At 39.7% G+C, this 22,148-nt stretch overlaps 1 protein-coding gene across 10 annotated transcripts in view; it reads right to left on the reverse strand.

The window, feature by feature from the left end:
• Positions 1-22,148, reverse strand: part of NAV2 (neuron navigator 2) — a 642,916-nt gene that overhangs the window by 95,969 nt on the left and 524,799 nt on the right. For all 10 annotated transcript variants that reach the window (XM_038406029.2, XM_038406028.2, XM_043516356.1 and 7 more), the window contains one exon: positions 8,274-8,396. In XM_038406029.2, the coding sequence (XP_038261957.1) occupies positions 8,274-8,396 (123 nt within the window). The remainder of the gene's footprint in view (positions 1-8,273; positions 8,397-22,148) is intronic.

Raw genomic sequence — 22,148 nt, forward strand, 5'->3', positions numbered from 1 at the left:
TATCACTGGCTTCACATAGCCTCTAAATTGCATATACATCACTGTAGTTACATACACATACATGTGCTTACATACAAAGAAAAAACACTTTAGGAAAACGTAGGTCCATGTGTAGGAAAATAAGATTAGTCATACTGGATCAGACTAGTGGTCAACATGGTTTTATACTCTGCTTCCACTGGAAGCATATACCCAATACTTTGAAAAAGTGAGATGTCCCTCCTAATGTACACAGGTAAAATCTGTGGTGTTTTACTCCCACTTTCATAAGTGTAAAATGAAAACACCAAGTATAAGGCAATGGAGAATCAGGCCCAAAAGGGCTATCCATGAGGGTGGACATAGATCAGGAGTAAAGAAAGGTATAATTCTCGGGAGTCCAGATCCACTCCATGTCTTTAGTATCTATCTCTGTGATGAAGCCAGTTCAGGATGTGAGTTTTAAACTATGGAGACCAATCTAGCCTGGAAAGACTACCTGAGGTGAGCTGCCAACTTTGTAGAGGGAAGCTGGCAGGAGTAGCTTGTTAAACTGCTGAATGGTAGTACTGTAGTTCTGCAGTGGCAGAAAGGGGAGGAGTTGTTCTCTAGTATCGTCTGTGGCCAGGAGACTCCTGAACCAGATATGGGTGAGGGAAGAAGAACAACTTGCTAATTATCTGCTTGTCCTGTTTGGATGAGGTCTATGCTTGTGCCCAGGACTTTAACCGGTATCTATTTTTGTTTGTTTTGTCCATTTGATCTAGGCACAAGGAAGCTGCCCTGTGTTTATTTTCTCATTAGGACCTATGGCCAAGGGTGCCTACCCTATGACTGTCCTATTTTCCTTGGACTGAGAGCAGAATGTCTTTTCTTCTGTCAGGGCCTGTTACCCCAAAGCCCCCAGAGCTGGCCTCTATACTTTTACTTTCTGCTTTTATTTGTTGTTTAATATAGTAATTGTATTATTTAGCCCCAAGAAGCATTTTGGTTTACAGCTTGTAAAAAAGATACTATACAAAATAAAGGTTTCAGAGTAACAGCCGTGTTAGTATCGCAAACATAAAAGGAGAACTTGTGGCACCTTAGAGACTAACAAATTTATTTGAGCAGTCTCTAAGGTGCCATAAGTCATCCTTTTCTTTATACATAATCAAGGTATATTGTATTGTTACTGCTTGAAATTCTAATCAGCTGATCTTTGTTACAAAATCCCAAGGCCAAAGCTTCAAAGAAACTTGTTTCTTTGTTGCTGTGGTATCTGATTTTTCAAGATAAACATGGTATCTTTCAAAGGCTGAGGGATGATTATCGACATGCACCAAAGTACATCTTACATCTTTGGAGTGGCATTTCTTCTTGAGTTTACTGATAAAATCCAAGCAGACTATGAGGCTGAGTGGTAGATCTGGTGGGATTGAACATTTGAGTAATCCTTTGATTTCACTATTAAGCAACTGTATATATAGTTATATCATATAGTTTGCCTGACTTAGTGCACAGATGTTAATATAAATTTATTCTTTGATGGATTTGAAATCTACCAGATTTATGGCTTTTTCACTATTTTTTGTGAAAATATATTTTACCTACTATATTGGATACCTCTCTGAAGGTATCCTGCTCCACATTGCTGTCCCACAACCAGATGCACTTGCAATTTTTAGGGCTTTAAGTAGGTGAAGGGTTGTGGGTAGGTTGTGTGAAATCCAGGAGGTAAATGACAGCATTTTAATGGCAACAACTGTAGTATCTTAACTCCTTTGGCTGCTCTACTAGCTGGAAGAGCAGCTGCACGTTTGCTGTGGGGTGAAGTCTCTGGTTAACTCAGGTCTCTCCAGTCTGACAAAAATTAGGAAATGCTGATGTGAACTACAAGACTTTTGATGCAATTTCACAATTTCAGATAAGAAAGGCACTGAAACAGCCTGCCTCTGAGCATAAGGGATTAACATGTGAGCACATGGAGAAGCCATTGAAGGGGAGAGAGACTGTCACGAGTATTCTAGAGTTAAAAATATACTGAAATAGTTTTCTTACACATTAACTTTGAAAGCTGTTCTGTATTTGCTTGTGCACTCAGACTCTAAGAATCAAGGTGCTGACAACCTAAAGGTTAAAATGTAACAAGTCATGCTTTAACATTTTAGGATAAAGGCTGTCTTAAATTCCAGACACGTTTTCAATAGGTGTTTTGCACTTCAGTAACAGACAGCTATATAATGCTGCCCTTCTTAAAGTAGCATAATTATACAAAACTGAATCCAAGATGAAAGGAGTATGACTGTTGTGGTACATAACAGAGTTTTTTGGTTCAACATTGCTCTGAAAATAATTCATCACCCTGGTTTGCCAGGATCTACAGAGACACCTTACTGTAACAATAACTGTACTATTTCAGTTAATTGTTGTATGCAGTGTAGTTGTAGAGATGTCTTTCCCAGGATATTACAGAGACAAGCTGGATGAGGTAATATCTTTTATTAGAACAACTTCTGTTGATGAAAGAGACTAGTTTCTAGCTGCACAGAGCTCTTCTGTGGCTTGAAAGCTTGTCTCTCTCACCAACAGAAATTGTTCCAATAAAAGATATTACCTCACACCCCTTCTCTCTTTTATTTTAGCTAAGGAAGATACCATGACAGTTTCCACTAAAATGCTACTATTTACAAGTAATTAACATTAGTATGGGACTTGTGGTGGAATTGTGTTGATTGCAAATGGTAAATGGCAACATTTTCTCGATGAACATTGTAAAAAAAAAAAGTCCACTCATCATCTTATATTATGCCCATTACTGCAGCATCTGCGATAGTATTCTCACCCTGCCGAAAGTGATAACATTCCTTCCCTCTCCCCCCAAAAAGGAGAGTATTACTTCCAAATTGATCACATGCTACAACCTTTTTCTCAACTCTTTTTAAGTGCACTCCTAGTTCCCATGTCTACCCAGATAACCACCTCTATCCCCCACTGAGCACTAACACTACTTACTAGTAGCCTTGTCATTTTAAAGCAAAGTACTCCTGTTATACTTCACTAAGTTAACTCACAACTAGTGATCCTATGCATGCTGCAACTTACAGGTTTTACACCATGAAAGTGTAGTCTATTGCTCAGAGTCAAAATATAGGAATGCAAGCTACATTTAACTCAACCACTGGCTTGCACTATGACCTTAGGTAAGACCCTTAACCGTTCTCTGTACTCCAACTTTAAAACAGGGATAATATTGCCCACCTTTGTAAGCTGCATGAAGATGTTCACATGAAAAGTGAAATAAGTCCAACGTATTACTATTAATTATTATTGAAAGTCCCCATTTGTTATTACCATTTCTTTTGCACCTAACATTTGTTCAAGTTGCCTGCAAACATGAAATACAGATTTCTTCCCACTGCCTAAAAAGTGGCTATTCATCTCAGGTAAATTGCTGTTGATGCTGCCATTCTGAAACAGGAGTCAACTCTCTTACAAAGGAATCAATCTGTGCTTTTTTGAAAGCCATTAAAATAAATATTTCATATGACTAATGAGTATTACATTCTTTAAAGAGAAACACATACAGTACAACAGAATATGTATGTGTGATGTAAAAAAGAACTCTTCCTACATTTGGCATAGACTCTCATGCAAAGCATTAATATTTTTGTATTCTGTATAATCCTCTAGTTTTAGGTTTATGGACCAACTCTTTCTTCTGAAATTTGCGGTGGTTAAAGTCTTTGTACATAAAATGAACACAGACTTTAAAAGCAATTAATCTGACCAGAATATTTTAATTAAATTAGATGTAAACTGATATGTGAGAATTGCACAACACTGTCATATGAGGAAAACGAAGGATTTTCCAGTCAAGTCACAGGCTTTTAAATAGTACAGTTTAAAGCCAATTTAATAAAGGTCACAATCTACCATCAATTCACATGCAGTTCAATGGGATGAATAATGACAGGACATAGTGCCTTAGAGTCTAAATAGTACTGGAGCTACTGTAAGCTATTTGCTATCTATAACTTGCTGTCGGAGTCAGTGGGCTGGCAATTATGATATTTTCTTCCTCTGCACTCCACAGTCATAGACATCTATTCCTTGGCTATGGCTGTCTGGTTTCCACTACTTGCCCTGTCCTCTGCCACTGTCTTTTGACAAAAGGTCTCTAGTTTTTCAAGGTGAAGCATGATTCAAAAACACAGTTAAAACACAGTTTGGTCCCATTTATGCTGGAAGATTGCACCATTTTTTAACTGCAGCCCACAACACAGTAGCTTTCATTGTGCAGTGGGGGGATGTAATTTAAATTGAGGTGAAATTTCTCTCCCCAGCAGAATTGAAAGGATGCATTCAAGAGGACAAGGTGTGAAGAACCTTGGAAGGGTCCAAGAATCCCTTTAGCTGTTTTACTTTTCATATTAAAATATTTCTAATTTTTCCAATCTCAAACTAAAGTATAAAAGTGAAATAATCCAAGTAAATCATACTCAAAAGTAGTTTCATAAGCACTCGTTCATTAAGGCTTTAAAAAAGACAGATTTATTGATATTTCCGTATCATATTTAATAGTAGCTTTAAAGTTATTCTTGATAAAGTCACATTCACTAATAGAGTCTTCTGAGCTATTTGGGAAGATACAGTAATTTAGTTAGATGTCGGTCTCAAATTATCTACACAGAAAGAAACAAGGAATGTTTGTACGCAGCTATATTAAACTTTTTTCTCAACTCGGATATCCATATTCTGCACTCTAGTAATTGGAAGCTTTGAGCATGAATCTAATGTAGCCTTAGATCAAGCAGCTCTAAGCTCATAAGTTGTGAAACAAACTTATGCAACCAGCTGGTAAACACCAAACTATAAATATGGAAGAGATGAAACCATAGGTGGTTAATTTACAAACTTAAAAAAACCCCCAAATACTCAATAAAACGGCATTAAAATTGCTGTCTATTCCACACACACAAATTTTCTTCAAGTGAGTAAATAAACTCAGCTGCATTGTGTGATGATTCCATTAACCTTGCAATCAAGCATTAAATTAAACTGCCTAATTCAGATTTCCTCTCCTGCTACAGGGGGAAATGTACCTTGTGAGGGCTATGTTTTATGCTAATAGAGCTAATGTACAAAAGTTCTCTACTAGCCATCTACAATTCATGAGATAACACTAGTAAGCAAAACAAGTAAGCAAATTGCAAAAACTCCTTTGGGAATTCTTTAACTAAATAACCATTTAGGTGTGATTTGCTATATTTTCACACTGGGTTCTCTCATGGTATTCAGTTTACAGCTATTTATGGTGAGCTAAATTTAATCTTCATACATATTTTCTAGGTAGACTACTTGAGCAGCACTGCATGATCATTAACCTCTGTTCATAGATGGAGTAGACTCTTTAACCCTTTGTTATATCATTTTATTAAATTACCCTTCATTGCAGTAAAAGTTCAGTTGAGAAATGGATTAAAATTTAGGATTTGTCGACACAAAACATTACTACGTCACATGCCAGGGTATGAATCTGCAGTGCTTTAGGTTGCCTCACAGTAACATCCCATGTGGACGCTGCTACAGAACGCTGAAAGTGCAGTAATGTGCTTTGACAAACACCCATTTCAAACAGCAATATGTCAAAGTGCACTATGGAACTTCCAGTGTGCTGTGCAGTGCTCCCCCCGCAGCCTCAGCGCGCTTGCTGCCAGTGCTCTGGCCCGCCGCTCCTGCTGAGCAGCGTGGTGGCGTGGCTGGCTCCAGCATGGTAAGGTGGCGGGGAGTGGGGGGGTGTCTTGGGGGGCAGTCAGGGGACAGGGAGCAGGGGCGGTTGGTTGGGGCAGAGGTTCTGGGGGGGTGGTCAGGGAACAGGGGAGGTTGGATGGGGGTGAGGTCCCAGGGAGGGGGCGGTCAGGGGGTAGTTAGGGGTGGGGATCCCGGGAGGGGGCGGTCAGGGGATGGTTAGGGGTGGGTGTCCTGGGAGGGGGCGGTCAGGGGATAAGGAGAAGGGGGTTTGGATGGGTTGGGTGTTCTGAGGGGGGCAGTCAGGGGCCGGGAAGTGGGAGGGGATAGATAAAGGGTGGGGTCCAGGCTGTTTGGGGAGACACAGCATTCCCTACCCGGACCTCCACAGAGTTTTGCAACCCTGATGTGGCCCTTAGGCCAAAAAGTTTGCCCACCCGTTTTAAATGCTCAAGGAGCTTTTTTCAAATCACAGACTTATATTTTTCAAGATACATAGGCGTTGCTGAGCTTAATGTTGCTTAACTTAACTGATTTAGAAGTCTTAATCTCATTTTTAGAAGCAATTTAGATATGTAGGACCCTAACTCCCATCAGCTGTCCATGAGATTTTGGATCCTAAGTGCCTAAATCCCTTTTGATATTGTAAGCTCTTAGATACATTAGGCATTGCAACACTGAACACAGCAACACCTAAATAGCTTTAAACTCTGGGCCTTAGCCTATAGCAGAATGCACTGAACTTCTGTTTAAGACAGATAGGCAAATACAACTACTATATTCTAATTAGAAAGGATTTAATCAAACTATTCATAATAAAGCCACAGCCTCTGGGACTAAGTGTAATCTATCTAGTGCTCATGACCCTGTTTTGCTCCCGAGTCAGCAACATGAACCCAGCCTCCAGTACTTGTATGGTTTCTTCTTCCAATTTAAGTTATAAGATTCATTTTCATAATAACCCTCCTTCTCTCCCCCATTCTTCTTAGTTTCTAATTATGAGGATGATGAAAGCTCTTTCACCAAATGTGTTCTTTGGTTTCTCTGTAACAAGTTGTTACTAGCAAGTAATTGCCTTTTCTTTTGCAATGTGACATGATTCCTCTAACTGGAATTTATTTAAAGCTGAAATGAAAAGCTCTTGTAAGAAATAAGAAAACCACACACAGGTAGGCTGGATTTCAGGCAAGTGACTTAGCACATAGAACTCAGGAAAATGTTCATACCAAATGAAAGTATGACAGATGCTGTAAACACTAGAGAGGGAGGGAATCAACAGCTCCCTAAAAAAGCTTTTAGTATTTTTGAAAATATTATTATTTATTTGTATTGTAGGAGTGCTTAGGAGCCCTAGAGTCATGGGCAAAGTCTCCATTGTGCTAACAGTCTTCAGCTTCCTTGTCAGTTCCCAAGCCTTATGTCATTCACAAACAACCCTATCTGACCAATTAGAGGTGGTAAGCAGAAATGGGTCTAAGCTTCAAAATTCAGCACAAGACATGAACTCCTGAAAAATATAGGCATGTTCTGGTCCTAAAGCAGTGACTGCTTACAGAGAACTAAACTGAATTTCTTCACAGTGTTTAGGTGTTTGAATTCAACCTTTTTGTTCTGCTCCTTTTCTAGTATTAAAGAAGCATCAAAAGAAATCCATCTTTGCTCTCCTCAAAAACCACACCTAGATTCTCCTATACTTATATACCCTTATTAATCTAGTTGTCACCAACCAGAAGATCTCAACCACAGCAAATGAAGTCTATTACAGTATGTTCCAGGAAACGTTATTGTTAATAGTGAAAAAAACATTTGCTAACTTCAAAATCTGGTTAAAAAGTGAAGCTCAAAATCCACATATACTACTTAGGGGCACTTTATGGAAGCAATGAGGCAAACTCACACGTCATGCATGGGCCCTTCTGCAAATGTTCTCAGTGCAAAGGCTAGGTTCACTCAATAGATCAACTGCTTATGTTAAATTTTTCAAGCACAATGGTTGGGAGGGGATAGGAAGTCCTTCTAATCAAATCCTGTTACAAAGCAAAAGTACTCAGCTTTTTCTGCTCATCACAACACTAGCTATGTACATGTCACATATCTTCTCCAGAAGTTTCCTTTTTGATCAACCTCCCTAGATTCTCTTTTTTCCAGTTAATCATATTCCTTTTAATAACCTGACAAAGCCCTAATACCAGACTTTGGGCTTGATTCTCCTCATTGAAGTTAATGAAGTGAAAGTGAGAAGAGAATTGTGCCTTCTCAAGTCTAATGTATTAAAAGTAGAATTTTTTAACTATGTTTTTGTTCTTTCCAGCTCAGAAAAACCCACTTGAGAAACCCACATTACAATCAGAGAACAATATTTTAAAGGGTTTACGCTGTGTCTCTGCCCTTTTCCTAACACATTAAGTGGTATGCAGCATCAGAGACCCTTACAACCACATAGTCAACCACTGAAATCCCACTACACAGCTATTGACCTGAATTTCAACATGCATTAGCAGCTGCAAATTATGACACTGTAAAAAGGCACAATCTAAACATGCATTTGCTTGACACAAGCATACCTGTCAGCATCCCCTAGTCCCAGTGAGGTGTTACGCTGCAGTGTCTCCCGCACTGCAGCCATCCCATCTGGTAGCCGATTCAGTCTTCGAGTGTACAGGCCCAAACCACCATCAGTCATGTACCTTTAAAAAACAAAACAAGATATCAAGATATCAAATGTTCAGTAAAACAATTTGTAAGCACTTCCACACTTTTGGTGGTGTTTGTATATCCATTTTATACCTAGTACTCGGATACAGAACAACCTTTGCTCTCAGTTACTCCTGAGTCATTTTGTTGAGTTCTGGCTCAGAACTCAGCCCCCCCCCCTTCTCTTTTCCACCCCAGGGCAAAATGAGACAAATATGAAGGAGGAGGAATACAATTTTCATTAAGAACGCACATGCACCATTCCTAAATGACTTATGATTTGAGCTCTCTTTACTCATTCCCCAGCTATTTTGTGTTATTTAAAACGTTGGGGGTGAAATCCTGGAAACACTGAAGTTATTCACAAAACTCCCACTGATGTCAGCAGAGTCAGGATTTCACCCAAGGTCCTATCTGCTGTACATTTACATTAAAGATCCCATAGCACTCTGTGTGAAAAAGGGGATTTGCCCCACTGGCCAAAAGTGGCTGCTTTCCTACTTTTGTGCACTGTGCTGTCTCCTCAACCGGAGAGGTGGCTGCATTTCAGTGTTGTTGTTATTATTAAATATTTATAAAGGACTGTGTGTGTATAGGAGCTTTACAAATGAATAAGACAACATCCTTGTCCTGAAGTGGTCAAAACAAAACAGAGATCTGTCTGAAATGTATTATGTTGGACAATTAAATAACATGAAATACGTCTGTATTTTGTGGACTTCTGAATAGCCAACAAGGCAAACAGAAATCCTTTTGCATCTAGCTTTGTCATAAGAATGACTATACCAGGTAAGACCAAAGGTCCATCTAGCTCAGTATCCTGTCTTCCAAGAGTGACCAATGCCAGGTGCCCCAGAGGGAATGAAGAAAACACAGAAAGGATTTCAAGTGATCCATTCCCTGTTGATTATTCCCAGCTTCTGGCAAACAGAGGCTAGGGACACCATCCCTGTTCATCCTGGCTAATAGTCATTGATTGACCTATCCTCCCTGAATTTATCTAGTTGTTTTTTGAACCCTGTTATAATCTTGGCCTCCACAACATCCTCTGGTAAAGAGTTCCACAGGTTGACAGTGCTTTGTGTGAAGAAATATTTCCTTTTGTTTGTTTCAAACCCTCTGCCTATTAATTTCATTTGGTGACCCCTAGTTCTTGTGTTATGAGAAGGAGTAGATAATACTTCCTTATTTACTTTCTCTACCCTAGACATGATGGGGGGTGGGGGCAGGAAAGAAATCCAATTTAATTTTCATTTCCCAATTGTTTTCTAGATCACTGCAGAGAATCTAATGTAGGAAACTTGCTATGCAACTAGGAACAGGGTATGTATAGTATAAGTACTAAAAGCATCCCTTCTGCTTTATACTGGAAGTTTATAGGAACATTCTAGAGATCCCTGATTCAGCGCAGGCATGAAAATACCAGCCTGACTTGCGATTTTATCCTAAAATGACAATTGCTGAAAATGGAACCTGCTATACTATAGGGCGAGGTTCAATGCAGTAGATTTATTTGCATTCTGCTGTGGAAATGATGGCCAGGTAAGGATGAACCTCACCACCTCTTTTTTCAATAATCTAGCTATGGTCTTAATGGGACATGAGTGTTCTCACTGGGGTTGGCCCATGGCAGTATGAAGTCGAGATAGGAAAAGAGTACCTTCTCTTTTGGAATTCCTGCCCCGTGGAACAGCATTCTTGTTGACAGAACCCCCTAACTAACATGCCTCGTGTAGGTGTATTTTGTACACATGCACCCTATACAGTTGTATATATATGCTGGTAAAAGATATAATTATATAGCAGGACAAATGAACAAAAACATCATATTCTCTGTATTTAAATAGTGTGAGAATATAAACCTTAAATATATTCACTGAGATTTTTATACTCATGATCTCATTATTTTAATTGTGTTTTTTAACATTCTCAACTATGCTATAAGATGGCAAAAAATTCATTTGTAAGTTAGTGATCTGCAAAGCTAGTTTCTAGATAAACAATTCAAAGTATCTATATAGTCCTGGGGTTTAAAGAACAACAGGACTTAAAACCTCAGGACATTGATACTCTGAATGTTTATCTAGAAACCAGCTTTACAGATCAATAACTTACAGAACGAATTTATTGCCTCATAGTAACAGAGTTAAAAGACATTTCTGCCTTAAAAAAGGAGAGCATTTCTTCTTAATTAGCTTAAAAAAAGTAAATGAATGGAGTTGCTGACAGTGAGTGCCAGACATCTTTATATAGGCAGTTTGAGAAATGAAGAACTGAAACACATCTCAGATGACACCCCATCCCAAATGTTCTGTTGTTTTTTTAAATACCCTCAATATATTTTTCATTATTGATATTATGAATCATGATCTGAGACTGTTTTTAAAATTTAAGTCAAATATCAATATTTTTTAAACTTCTTACTGAATTAAATAGTGTAACATTTATGCTCCAAAGCAAGTAAAGCATGTCCCCAAGAAACACAAACACTGTGTAATATTTGCACTAAATCAATGCAAGATATTTTAACAATGTTCTGTTTAATTGGTAAATTTAAAAAAATACAATAATCTCATACCCATCTTCTAAAAAATCCCCAACAATACCAAAACAACACTTTGTGTGGCACATTAATACAAAGATTTAAGATAATACATAGATCAATTTCTTTTCTTCTGGAATAACTCTTCAACTAACAGTGGTATAAATAATACAAATACATTAAACACTTGAACTAGATTTTTAAAATTGTCTGGAAAATAATATGCAAAGAAATTCATAAAGTCCAAAGAAAACAGGATATTTTTGTTCTTGCTTTATATCTGTATGTATTTGTGCAACTATTTAATAATGCTATAATCAAATAAATATGCGACAACTACAGTGGTAGAGTTGATATCTTTGGCATGCAGTTCAACATACCTTATTGACTTGTAAATTGAAATGGCTATATCCTCTCAATTCTTTTGTCACTCTTAAGGAAATAGTGATACAACACCAAAATTATATATATAGGATCTCTTCCTCTGTTTTAAAAGTACCAAAGCCAGTTACTGATTTTTCTTACTGGGGCATATTTTGCTCACAAGAAGAAAGAACAGTCAATCCAGCCTTAAACTCGTAATATGTCCATGGGTTAGAGGGAAAAAATCATGATGCAGAGAGCACTGGCTCCATCTTTTCACTTTTGTATCATTTCTGTCAACAATGTCTCTGGTAACAAACCTAGCTGACTGTGCAGCCAGACTCAATTACTACAATTACATGAGACAGGAAGGTTAAAAAAAAAAAAAGAAAAACCCTGCACTAGATGTGATTTAGCTATATAGGTCTGTACTGGGCCTGTTCAAGAACAACAGAAGACTCCCCGTGGGGAGTTTTACAGAGAGGTTGCTAAGCTAGTAAAACTAGGGACAAGGTTATTCTCAGTTCTCCAGAGTCTACAGGGACAAGATACAATTCTTTTTTCCAAATTTAACAAACAAATAGGCTTAAAAGAATTATAACTGTTCCTCCGGAACTGCTATAGCATAGCTTACATCAGGTCTTCCATTCTGTTTGTCAGAAACTCATAAAATCCTTAAAATGGAAGAGCAAATTTTGTTGTTAGCCAATCACAGAAGAAAAAAAAGATATTAGAAAAAATATACCATTCTAATTATTTAAGCCTATATTAAACGTGTATACTACTGGCATGTTGCAAAAACTCATACCTGCATATGCAAATCAGCTAATTGCAACTACTCGTTTGCACATTCAGTGACCGATTTGCATCTCAAATGCAGAAACATTATTGTGAGTGTACCTGTTACATACTTTGAAAATGTAGCTTTTAGGTCTGCATTTGTCATCATCATCATCTGGCATATAACTAATCCTTTTAAATAAAATAAGCTAATTTCAAAGATTATTTTTTTAAAGTTAAAATAGATGTGATACTAGTTGAAAATTATGATACTGTGTATACACACTACATACACTAATTAATCTTAATATGAAGAATCTGGGTGAAATCCTGGTCAATGGAAAAACTCCTGTTGATTTCAATGAGGCCAGGAGTTCACCCTCTGTATATACGTGCAGCAATCAGATACATTCAAATGACTCTGTACTTGTGCCAGCTAGAACAAACAATAGCTTTTCATGGACAGATTTTCAGAGGCGCTGAGCATCCATAAACCCAACATAAGTCAATGGAACTGAAGGTGCTCAACACCTTTGATAAGAATGTGTGCAGATTTTATTACTACTTTTTTTTAAAGGAAAACTAAAGTGTGGTTAAAAAAAATGTGAACTCAAATCTTATAACAGCTACAAGTTATGTAGTCTCACCTCGCTCTATAAAAATGGCATAATGGGATTGTTTTCTTAAATATTAGATAGACAGGAGTTTTAGTTAACATTGTCAAATAGGTAGTACAGCTTGTAGAATTAAAAGTTTTACAGCTGGAGTGCTATTATACATACATTCTATCTAAGAATGTAGGTGCCCCACCCCCCTGTTAGGGGGAAATTTGGTCGGACTAAAATTTGGTCGGACTAAAAAACGCCAAACTGGGGCCAAATGGGGGAGCTGCAGAGGGCCCCATCTACTATATTGTGCATGGAAGAATGGGGAAGTGGGTTATTCTGTCTCCTATGGGTTGGCTGCGGGGGAGGGGAAAAAGAGCCAACTAGCTATGAAACCCCCTTTCCCCCATGTGTAAAGATATTAGGGAAATTAAGAAGAAAGGCAGGCCTTATGAAGCACAAATATCATTAAGAGCCTAATTCTGCAAACACTTACTACTGACCATAACTGCTTCCTATTATAATTTAGGGGCCAATCCTACACCTTATTGTTAAGTACCTGTCTACCTATGTTAAGCATTGGTCATGCCATCACTGGTCACTTAAAACAGGTTGGACTGTATGTTGGGCAGTACAAATGAATGGCTCTGAAACAAATTCACAAGACTCTGTCCAAGGGGGGTGGAATACAGGCTCTCATACTCTTGCCTTCACAACAGGCTCAGCAGGCCAAGAAGAAATTGAATACCTATGCTACCACTAATGTTTATCTAGTCTTGTCCTGATACATCACAATTCACTACTTTTAGGCACCTGGTAATAGCTGCTGGGATTTGTGTTAGCCAGTGTCAAGGGGTTGTATTTAATAACCTTATAATATATTGTGATATGCCTATTTAGTGTTTTTAGTGATGAGGAAGAACATTAAGCCTTATCCACTATGCTGGCTAAGGGAATCTAGCAGATGTACCTCCAAAGCAGAAATGCAGGATGCTAGAATAGCCTAAGGGAGGATTTTCTCTCTCATGTGTATTCTGGTCTTCATGTTCCCCGTAGAACTCCTGATAAGCAACTACATAAATATGTTCCTCTTTGATGCTGTGAAGGTTGACCTACCCTCTAGTTCAGTGCCATGTGTGTGCCAAATCATCAGCTATTGGTGTGTGGCAATGGGTTCTTACACCTAAGATGATGTTCTTTCCTCTTCACCCAGCCTGAGACTAACCACAACTTGTCCATAATACTCGCTATGTCCATTAGCCCAGGGAAAGTTTCCTTATTCCCTTGTGATAGACTGTCTCCAGTACTCTTGCCCATAGTTCTTCTGGTATTGTTTAATTTCTTTACTTGTCTTTACAAGACAATATATTAATTGCCTTATTAGACTACTGCATCATTAGCACATTCAATGTCAAATACTCTTTAAATATCTTAAAAATCGCAGCTGAACAAAAGTTCAAATGACATAGTTCAGTAACTTTTCTGGCATTTCAGTAATAACAACCAGAGGTCTCCAAACACTGTCACTTTTTATGCAGATGTGTAAATTACAGTTCCTCAGGTGAATTTAACAGCCATGCTTTAACAAGGTTAACAACAGGCAATGGAGAGAGTGCCTTTACTAGACTCAGCTAGGAAAAGACTTTTAATGACTGGACAATGAAGCACTGATAATAAGGAGGTAATCCACATACCTTCTGTGGATTATCCCTCAGGACTCATCTCAGTATTTTTACTTCTCAACAACAAGGAAATACAATTAATTTTCCACACTTTGTGCCTCTCCACACTTGTGCACAGGTGTTGTTTACACAAGTGTCCTTAATAGTGTATTAAAAGTGCATGGCACAAATGGAAACAAAACAATTAATAGTACTTTCTAAGCAAAAGAAAAAAAGTGCCCCGCTCTCCTCTATTTCAACTGTTTTTCAGTTCCCTTGGCAATTTAGATCTTTGATTTGCTCTCTTGGTTTGCCAACTACACCCCTGTAGGTGCCCCAGAAACTTTGTATGGTGTAGTGTATCCTTCCAAGTTCAATATTTTTAGGATGTTTCTGATGCCTAAGTGATTTTTTCCCCCTTCCCTAAGTGCACATACAGAAAACAGGATCAAGTTATACCACCGATCAACCAAAGTCTTACTTAGCAGGCCAAATCACTCGACTTTTGTATGCACTCTGTATTTGCCCATGTATCCAGAGCACCAACAGCATGCTTATGGCTACACATCTGACAACTCCCATACTTATTCAACTTTGCTGCTAAATTTCAAAACAGATAGCCAGAAGAGCAGAATTCTCAAATTGTGAGTATATACAACCTAAGGGATATTCAGGCTTCAGCATACACTTTTGACATTCCAAGGACTTTTTTGCCTCAGTAATAAAATTAAATTCATCATCTCAAGTAAATCAAAGTCCAGACAGGATAGTGAATCCAAAAGATAGGTCATATCAAAGTTTCCAATCAGGCAATACAAACATTTACTTTTCTAGGCTTCAGTTACAGTGTCATGGGTATTACTGCTTAGTAAGTGTCAGTGTGCAACAGCCAGTCAATGTGGTTAGTTAGACAAGAACAAAGTACATTAAAGCTTTGATGTGTGTAAACAGCACATCTCTACTACTGCTTACAAAGTATGATAAATGTGATCAAAATATGCTTGTTGATGAAACCAGTCTTAAAATATGACTAAACTGAAGATCGTTATTGCTGCTCGACTGACTGAAGGACCACTGCTAACCAGAAACTTTTCAGTTTTGTATAATTTTGGTTTGCCTTTTTTGTTCTGACAATATTCTCGTATTGGCTCATATACTGGTATCTCATTTTTTGCCAAATTCCTGTCACCAATCAATCTTGCCTGATCACCATCATCCTGCCACTGCCAACTATCAGCACAGCATTTTATCTTTCTCGCCAAAGGGTGGAACATGCACCCTGCCCACAAAGCCTGCCTTTAAATTAAAAAAATAAAGAAATAAATAACCAGCCAAGCAAGGTCAGCTTGGGTTTTGTCTCTGGTTTAAATTCCAAGTTTTGATTCACATACATTTCAACAATTCAGCGAAGGCATTCAGGAGTGGGCTCAGGTCTGAGCTTTTTCAGCATGGTCCTGTTGTCACAAGACCAAAATACTCAACATGCAATCCAAATATTTCCTTTCAGGTTCACATCAGCTCAAATCCAGTGTGCACTTCACTTTATATCTAATTAAATTGCACAATACAGATGAACTTTGGGGGGTGGGAGGAAACAAGCCCTGAGTATGGAATAACCCCTCTGCCTCGAGCCATGCCTTGCATTCTCTGGAATAGCAATCATTGTTTGGGTTTGCGAAGAAGGAGATAGCCATCTAAGAGATAGGTGAGAAAGGCAATTTCTTTTAATACAATCTCATGAGTGAATTTCACAGCTTAGTCTGAGAAACCAAGTAAATGCAATATATTTATATCATTAGCAGTGGAAGCAACAGCTCCCCCATGGAGGGCTCATTTTCCATGCCAATTTAATCTTGACCCTTTCTGCTGGGAAAGGCACTAACACGGGGAGGTGGTTTCTGTGAAATGCACACTTCTCCAGGATACTTCTCCACTGGGAATAGAACTGGGACACATTTCCCATACACCATTGAACAGCCTTCACATGGTAACAATTTTTAGTCACTTCAGCTGAGGTCTAAAAATATTTCTGCTTCCTGGTCTCCTGGGTCCACACTTTATTATAAAATCCACAGCTGTGCTGGTGATAGTCTACAGTAAAGAGATCTTCCCTTTGCTAGAAGAATGGGTATCAAGCACATCATCTCCTGTAAGAGATTTGGTGCTTACTGTTGTACTAGATTAGAACTCAGATATGAGTCATATGTTCTGTATGCTTTATAGTCACAGTTGCCTATTTAGGGTCCAATTCTGCACAACCAGAGTTAGTGGGAGTTTTGATAATTGTCACACTAACAGTAGTACTGGGCCTGTATTAAAATGAGTCCATTTGTCTCTATTTCTGCAGGGCTCTCTTAGGATCAGAGGATCTTAAAAAAAATTAAAATGCACATGCTTGTCCTGGTTCAAAATCCTGTTCCCGTACTGGACATTAGGCAATCATTTCAGACACTAATACAGCCTCCCTTTGCCAATTCTGCTTTAAATTGTAAGCTACACAGGGAAGGAGTTTGCCCTGTATTCATCTTTGAAGCACTATTCAAACCTAAGCCACTATAATATAAATGACAAGATTAAATACACTGACCCACTATCCACCTCTCCCTTTTAATGGTATCAGGAAAACCAGCTACTTTTGAAGAAAAATATATACAAAAAAATCAGGGCAGTGCTGTTTCTTCAAAAACAGGGAAAAGACAATTAGAAAGACACAAGTCATTGCATTTCAAATTGCATTAGTATCCAATTCTTCAATGCAGACAATCTAAATTGTAAATTATGTGGAGTTGTAATCCTTTGGTTTAGTGTATGTGATTGCATCTCCCTCTTGTGGCTGGTCCTACAGGCTTCTCCTTTCTTACAGCTAAATGAGGTGTCCTTTAGCTCAAATGGTAAATCTATATTTTTGGTGCAAAAAGTCCTCAGTTCAATTCTTGCTCTGGTGTCTACATGTGCATGTAGATAGGGTTTGTTACAGATCCAGAAAAGAAAGGGTAGGAAGGTGGAGGCTAATTGCCTTTCATTTTCTTCTTGCACCAAGCAGCAACCCACAATAGCAAATGTCATTTGATGTTATAGGTCTCAGTTGATGCAAGTGACGCAGAGGACTGCCCCACCATGAATCACAATTGAGCTCTTTTCTGTTCTTTTTGCCCATTCTGTTTTTCCGTTCTGGTGAGGCTTCATTCACGTTTGCAGCTGATTATCACTTCCACTTCCCTTCACCTTTTCAACACTTAAACTCTACAGTGGATAGCTCTCTCAGTCCTTATAGGGTGGTAGGGAAGAAGCCCAGTTGTGGGGGAGCTGCAAGGGTGGAGTGAGCTGGATTTGGGAAGGTGACACAGGATTCAGGAGTGTGAGAGTTTACAATAAAGTGGGTGATCTAAAAATCTAAGAATCAGGGTTGTTATACACAGTCTAGCCAAAATATCACACTGAGATCCCAGCAGCATCACCTCTTCCCTTCATTCTTTCACGACAGTGATGTGCCACTGGAATCCATACACAAAAATTCCACCTCAATTGGCAATAAATGTGACACTTCCTGGTTAAAATACTGTTACTTATACATTCCACCCTGACCCTGGGAACAAAACAAACAACTATTCCATTCGCTCTCCTCCTTATATAAATCCATCAATACAACTCCTTCATTGGCTGATGAGAGTAACCATGGCATTTGTTGGAGGCAGGGGACTCCAGACTCTTCAACTCCCAACTGTGGCTAAGTAAGCAGGCATTGGCATGGAGAGCAGCTGTTCAGGGCTCCCATTCAGCACAGAAACACACTGGCTCTCTCTCTTACGGATGCTGCTGGAGTAGCCTTCTGAGAAGAGGAGCCTGGAAATTAGATAATGTGCTCCCAGAAGTGCTGGTGGGAGACAGGAGAGGAGTTCCCCTGGCAGCCTCATTCAGGCAGCTGCCATATCATAGCCACCTATGGCATGACAGTTGCCTGAGGCCTGGTCTTCACTATAATTCTTCTGTCAACCTAGCTACTGCCTCTTGGGGAGATGAATTACTTAAACCGATGAGATAAACCCTCCTGTTGGCGTAGGTAGTGTCTGCAGTGAAGCAGTACAGCTGCACTGCTGTAGTGTTTAAAGTGTAGAAGTACCCTGCATAAGTAGCAGCCTGCTCTGTCTCAGCTGTAGAGAAGGCAAAGCAACCTCTGGCATTCTTGGACAGGACTATCAACCAAGCTTCCCCCCCCCCACCCTTCCTGAAGTGTAACCCTTTCCCACCTGACAAATTTTGTGCAGCTCCATATGTGACTTTTCTCAATGCTGAGAACAAATTAATTGATTTCTCCTTGCTCCCAGGAACCTGCTGGGCAGGTAAGAAACTATTTCCCAAACCAGCCAGAATCAAATGAGGCTTGGGAAGGGAGCTGAAGGCCCTGGTTTATGGGCTTGCTAGCACAGCCAAAGGTCCTGGCAAAGCCATTGGGTTCCAGAATATTTGAGGAAGTTGGTATGGGCGAGTCTCAAAGAGGAATTGCTGATGGGCTGGGGGATCCTGGGAGAGTTGGTATGGGTGGGTGTTGGAGAAACCCTTAGACTCTGTTTTATGGCATAGTGGCAATCTGAGGATAACTGGGAGAGATCGAGACATCCTCCCCCTTGCTCTCCCCACTCCTTCACTCTGACCAGGGACCAGAGAGAGAAGAAGCAGAAAGCCCACATGGGCATTGGAAGCCAGGTGCCACAGTGTTACCCAGTGAGCTTCTTCCCCCTCTCCCATAATGATAATGGATTTTCTGGCTGTCACTGACTAAAACATTCCTACTCCTGACTGTTGTGCAGTCCTGTAACTCCAAATAAGTTATTTAAGAGTCTGGATCCTGCAAACATTTACGACTTGGTGTAGTACTTCTTAAAATGTGTAGTCCCATTGATTTCTAAGGGTAGGTCTATACTGCAAAAAACAAAAAAACCCACATCACCACACCGAGCCTCAGAGCCCATGTCACTTGACTTGGGCTCATGGGACTTGAGAAGCAGGGCTAAAAATTTGTTAGTCTCTAAGGTGCCACAAGTACTCCTTTTCTTTTTGCGAATACAGACTAACACGGCTGCTACTCTGAAACCAGGGCTAATAATGGCAGTGTAGACATTCAGGCTTGGACTCTGAAACCCAGCAAGGAGGTCTCAGAACCCAGTTTGCAGCCCTAGCAGGAACATTTACACTGCTATTTTTAGCCCTGCAGCCCAAGCTCTGCAAGCCCAAGTCAATTGACCCAGGTTGTGAAACTTAATTCTTAGATGCATCCGATGAAGTGAGCTGTAGCTCACGAAAGCTTATGCTCAAATAAATTTGTTCGTCTCTAAGGTGCCACAAGTCCTCCTTCTCTTTTTGCGGATATAAACTAACACGGCTGCTACTCTGAAACCTGTCTTAGTGCTGCAGGTTTTCCTTTGCAGTATAGTCGTATTCTAAGGATCTATTGTTGGTAAGCACTATGCCTTCAGGCCTCTGGGACTGAGCCCTAGCATTGTAGAAAAAGCTCGGTGATATCCAATTGTATCGTGTGTGAAGCAGTTGGTCATAATTGATTAAAACCTGTGCTTCTATTCACAAGAGACAGAGTTAACGTTTCAGAGTAGCAGCCGTGTTAGTCTGTATTCGCAAAAAGAAAAGGAGTACTTGTGGCACCTTAGAGACTAACAAATTTATTAGAGCATAAGCTTTCGTGAGCTATAGCTCACTTCATCGGATGCATTTGGTGGAAAAAACAGAGGAGAGTTAACGTTGAGTGTGAAACATTAACTTTGACATTTGCTGACTTGTGTGCTTAAATGGGTAATATTAACACTCTCAGAATAGCTTTTTTAGGTAATATTAGAGTTATTTTCTTTTTCGGCACGGCTCTCAGGAAGTGATTTACTTTATATTTGAATATTACCTTATTTTTGTCTTTTCATTTTTACAGCATGGGGACAGCCACAATTCCCTACATCCAAAGCTGGATATCTCAACAGTTCTCTGAGGAGTCAGAAGTCAGAATTTCCTAATGCCATTTCACTGATAGCAGGCTGAGTTGTTCTGAGTCTACTTAGAATTCCTTGGGCTAGCTCAAGTAAAAATAAAGAAATCAATTAACTACCTATCCTCACATTATTTATTGTGCGACAGTATTAAAAGGATCAAAATGTAAGAAGCCTGTTCCAACAAGCCAGAAAGAAGTTTGACCAAATAGCACATTCAGAGAAAGAGAAAATATAAAATAAACTACATTCTAATGATTTTTCGTCATGTTGGAGTATTGCAGCCATATATGGTATTTGTAGTTTTCAACTTCATTCATTATTCATACTTAGATCAAGTCCTATCATGCATGCTAAGCTGCAGTGCCTAATGAAATGACCAAACCACTGAAATTAATTTGAATCAATCAAGGTACAGAGCATGGATACGAGAATGGTTACAAAGTTCATATTGCACTGAATGGGGCATAACATTGCAATTTGGCCCATGCTTCAAAATTTGGGCCTTGATCCATATCTGTATTTTAAACAATCCAAAGATGAGGAGTGTTTGGATGCAGGACTTTGATGGCTTATACTCCATCTTCTTATCATCATTATTTATTATTTGTTGAGTGGCAGCAGTGGGCTCAGCTCTGTAAAAGACACAAAGAAAGACATGGTCCCATCCCTGAGTAGTTTCATAGTTTACATAGGGCTTGGCTACACTTGTGAGTTACAGTGCAATAAAGGAGCCCCAGGTGTATTAGCTCACTACCCATCCACACTGGCACGGCACGTAGAGCGCTCTGACTCCATGGCTATAGCGCTGCTGGTACTCCATCTCAGGAAGTGGGATAATGTTTGCTGCGCCCCCTCTGGAGCACCATGGCCCCAGTGTGAACGAGGTGTTGCATTACTGCGCTCTGATCAGCCTCCAGAAACGTCCCATAATCCTCTTAAGTCAAGTGGCCACTCTTGTCATTGTTTTTGAATCGCTGCAGGAATGCGGATATGCCCTTTGAAAGCTCCATTTCTGACAGCCGGCTGCTTATCTGCTCCGAGACGAAGCAAGCTATTAGTGTGGAATACTGTGTGAGAGAGAGGTCTGCTGCTGTCTGAACTTACAAGACAGCATGCTGACATGCTCTGAGCCCCCCAAAAATCATCTCTCTCTCCCCCCGCATACACACAACACACTCCCTTGTCACACTCCACCCCACCCCACCCCACCATTTGAAAAGCACGTTGCAGTCACTTGCATGCTGGGATAGCTGCCCATAATGCACCGCTCCCAGTGCCACTGCAAATGCCGCAAATGTGGCCACGCCAATGTGCCTGAAGCTGTCAGTGTGGACAGACTGCAGCGCTTTCCCTACTGCGCTCTCCGAAGGCTGGTTTAACTCAAAGCGCTCTATATCTACAAGTGTAGCCATGCCCTTAGATATGGCACAAACCAGAACCAAAATGTTCGGTGTGACCCAGAGGACAATTCCACCTTAGGGCCCCCGAAGTCAAAGGAAAGACTAATATTGATTTCAGGGGCATTTGGATTGGGCCTTTAGAGCACAGGCTTTTGGTTATTAAATTTACTGGAAGAGTGATGGGATTTTTGCTACTGCCAATTCAGCACTGATGGCTTTTTTCAGACAAAGTGAATTTTAAGGCTTAGGGATTAACATAGCACGGTATATACCAAGGCCTAGGTCAGTATAACAGTGTTGCTCAGGGGTATGGAATTAGTAAGTAAGTAGTAATACCGACATAAATTTGTAATGTAGACCAGGGCTTAGTATTCTAATTCAGGGAGTCATTTTAACCGGCA

This window comes from Dermochelys coriacea, chromosome 6, assembly GCF_009764565.3.
Source record: "Dermochelys coriacea isolate rDerCor1 chromosome 6, rDerCor1.pri.v4, whole genome shotgun sequence".
NCBI classification, from domain to species: Eukaryota; Metazoa; Chordata; order Testudines; family Dermochelyidae; genus Dermochelys; species Dermochelys coriacea.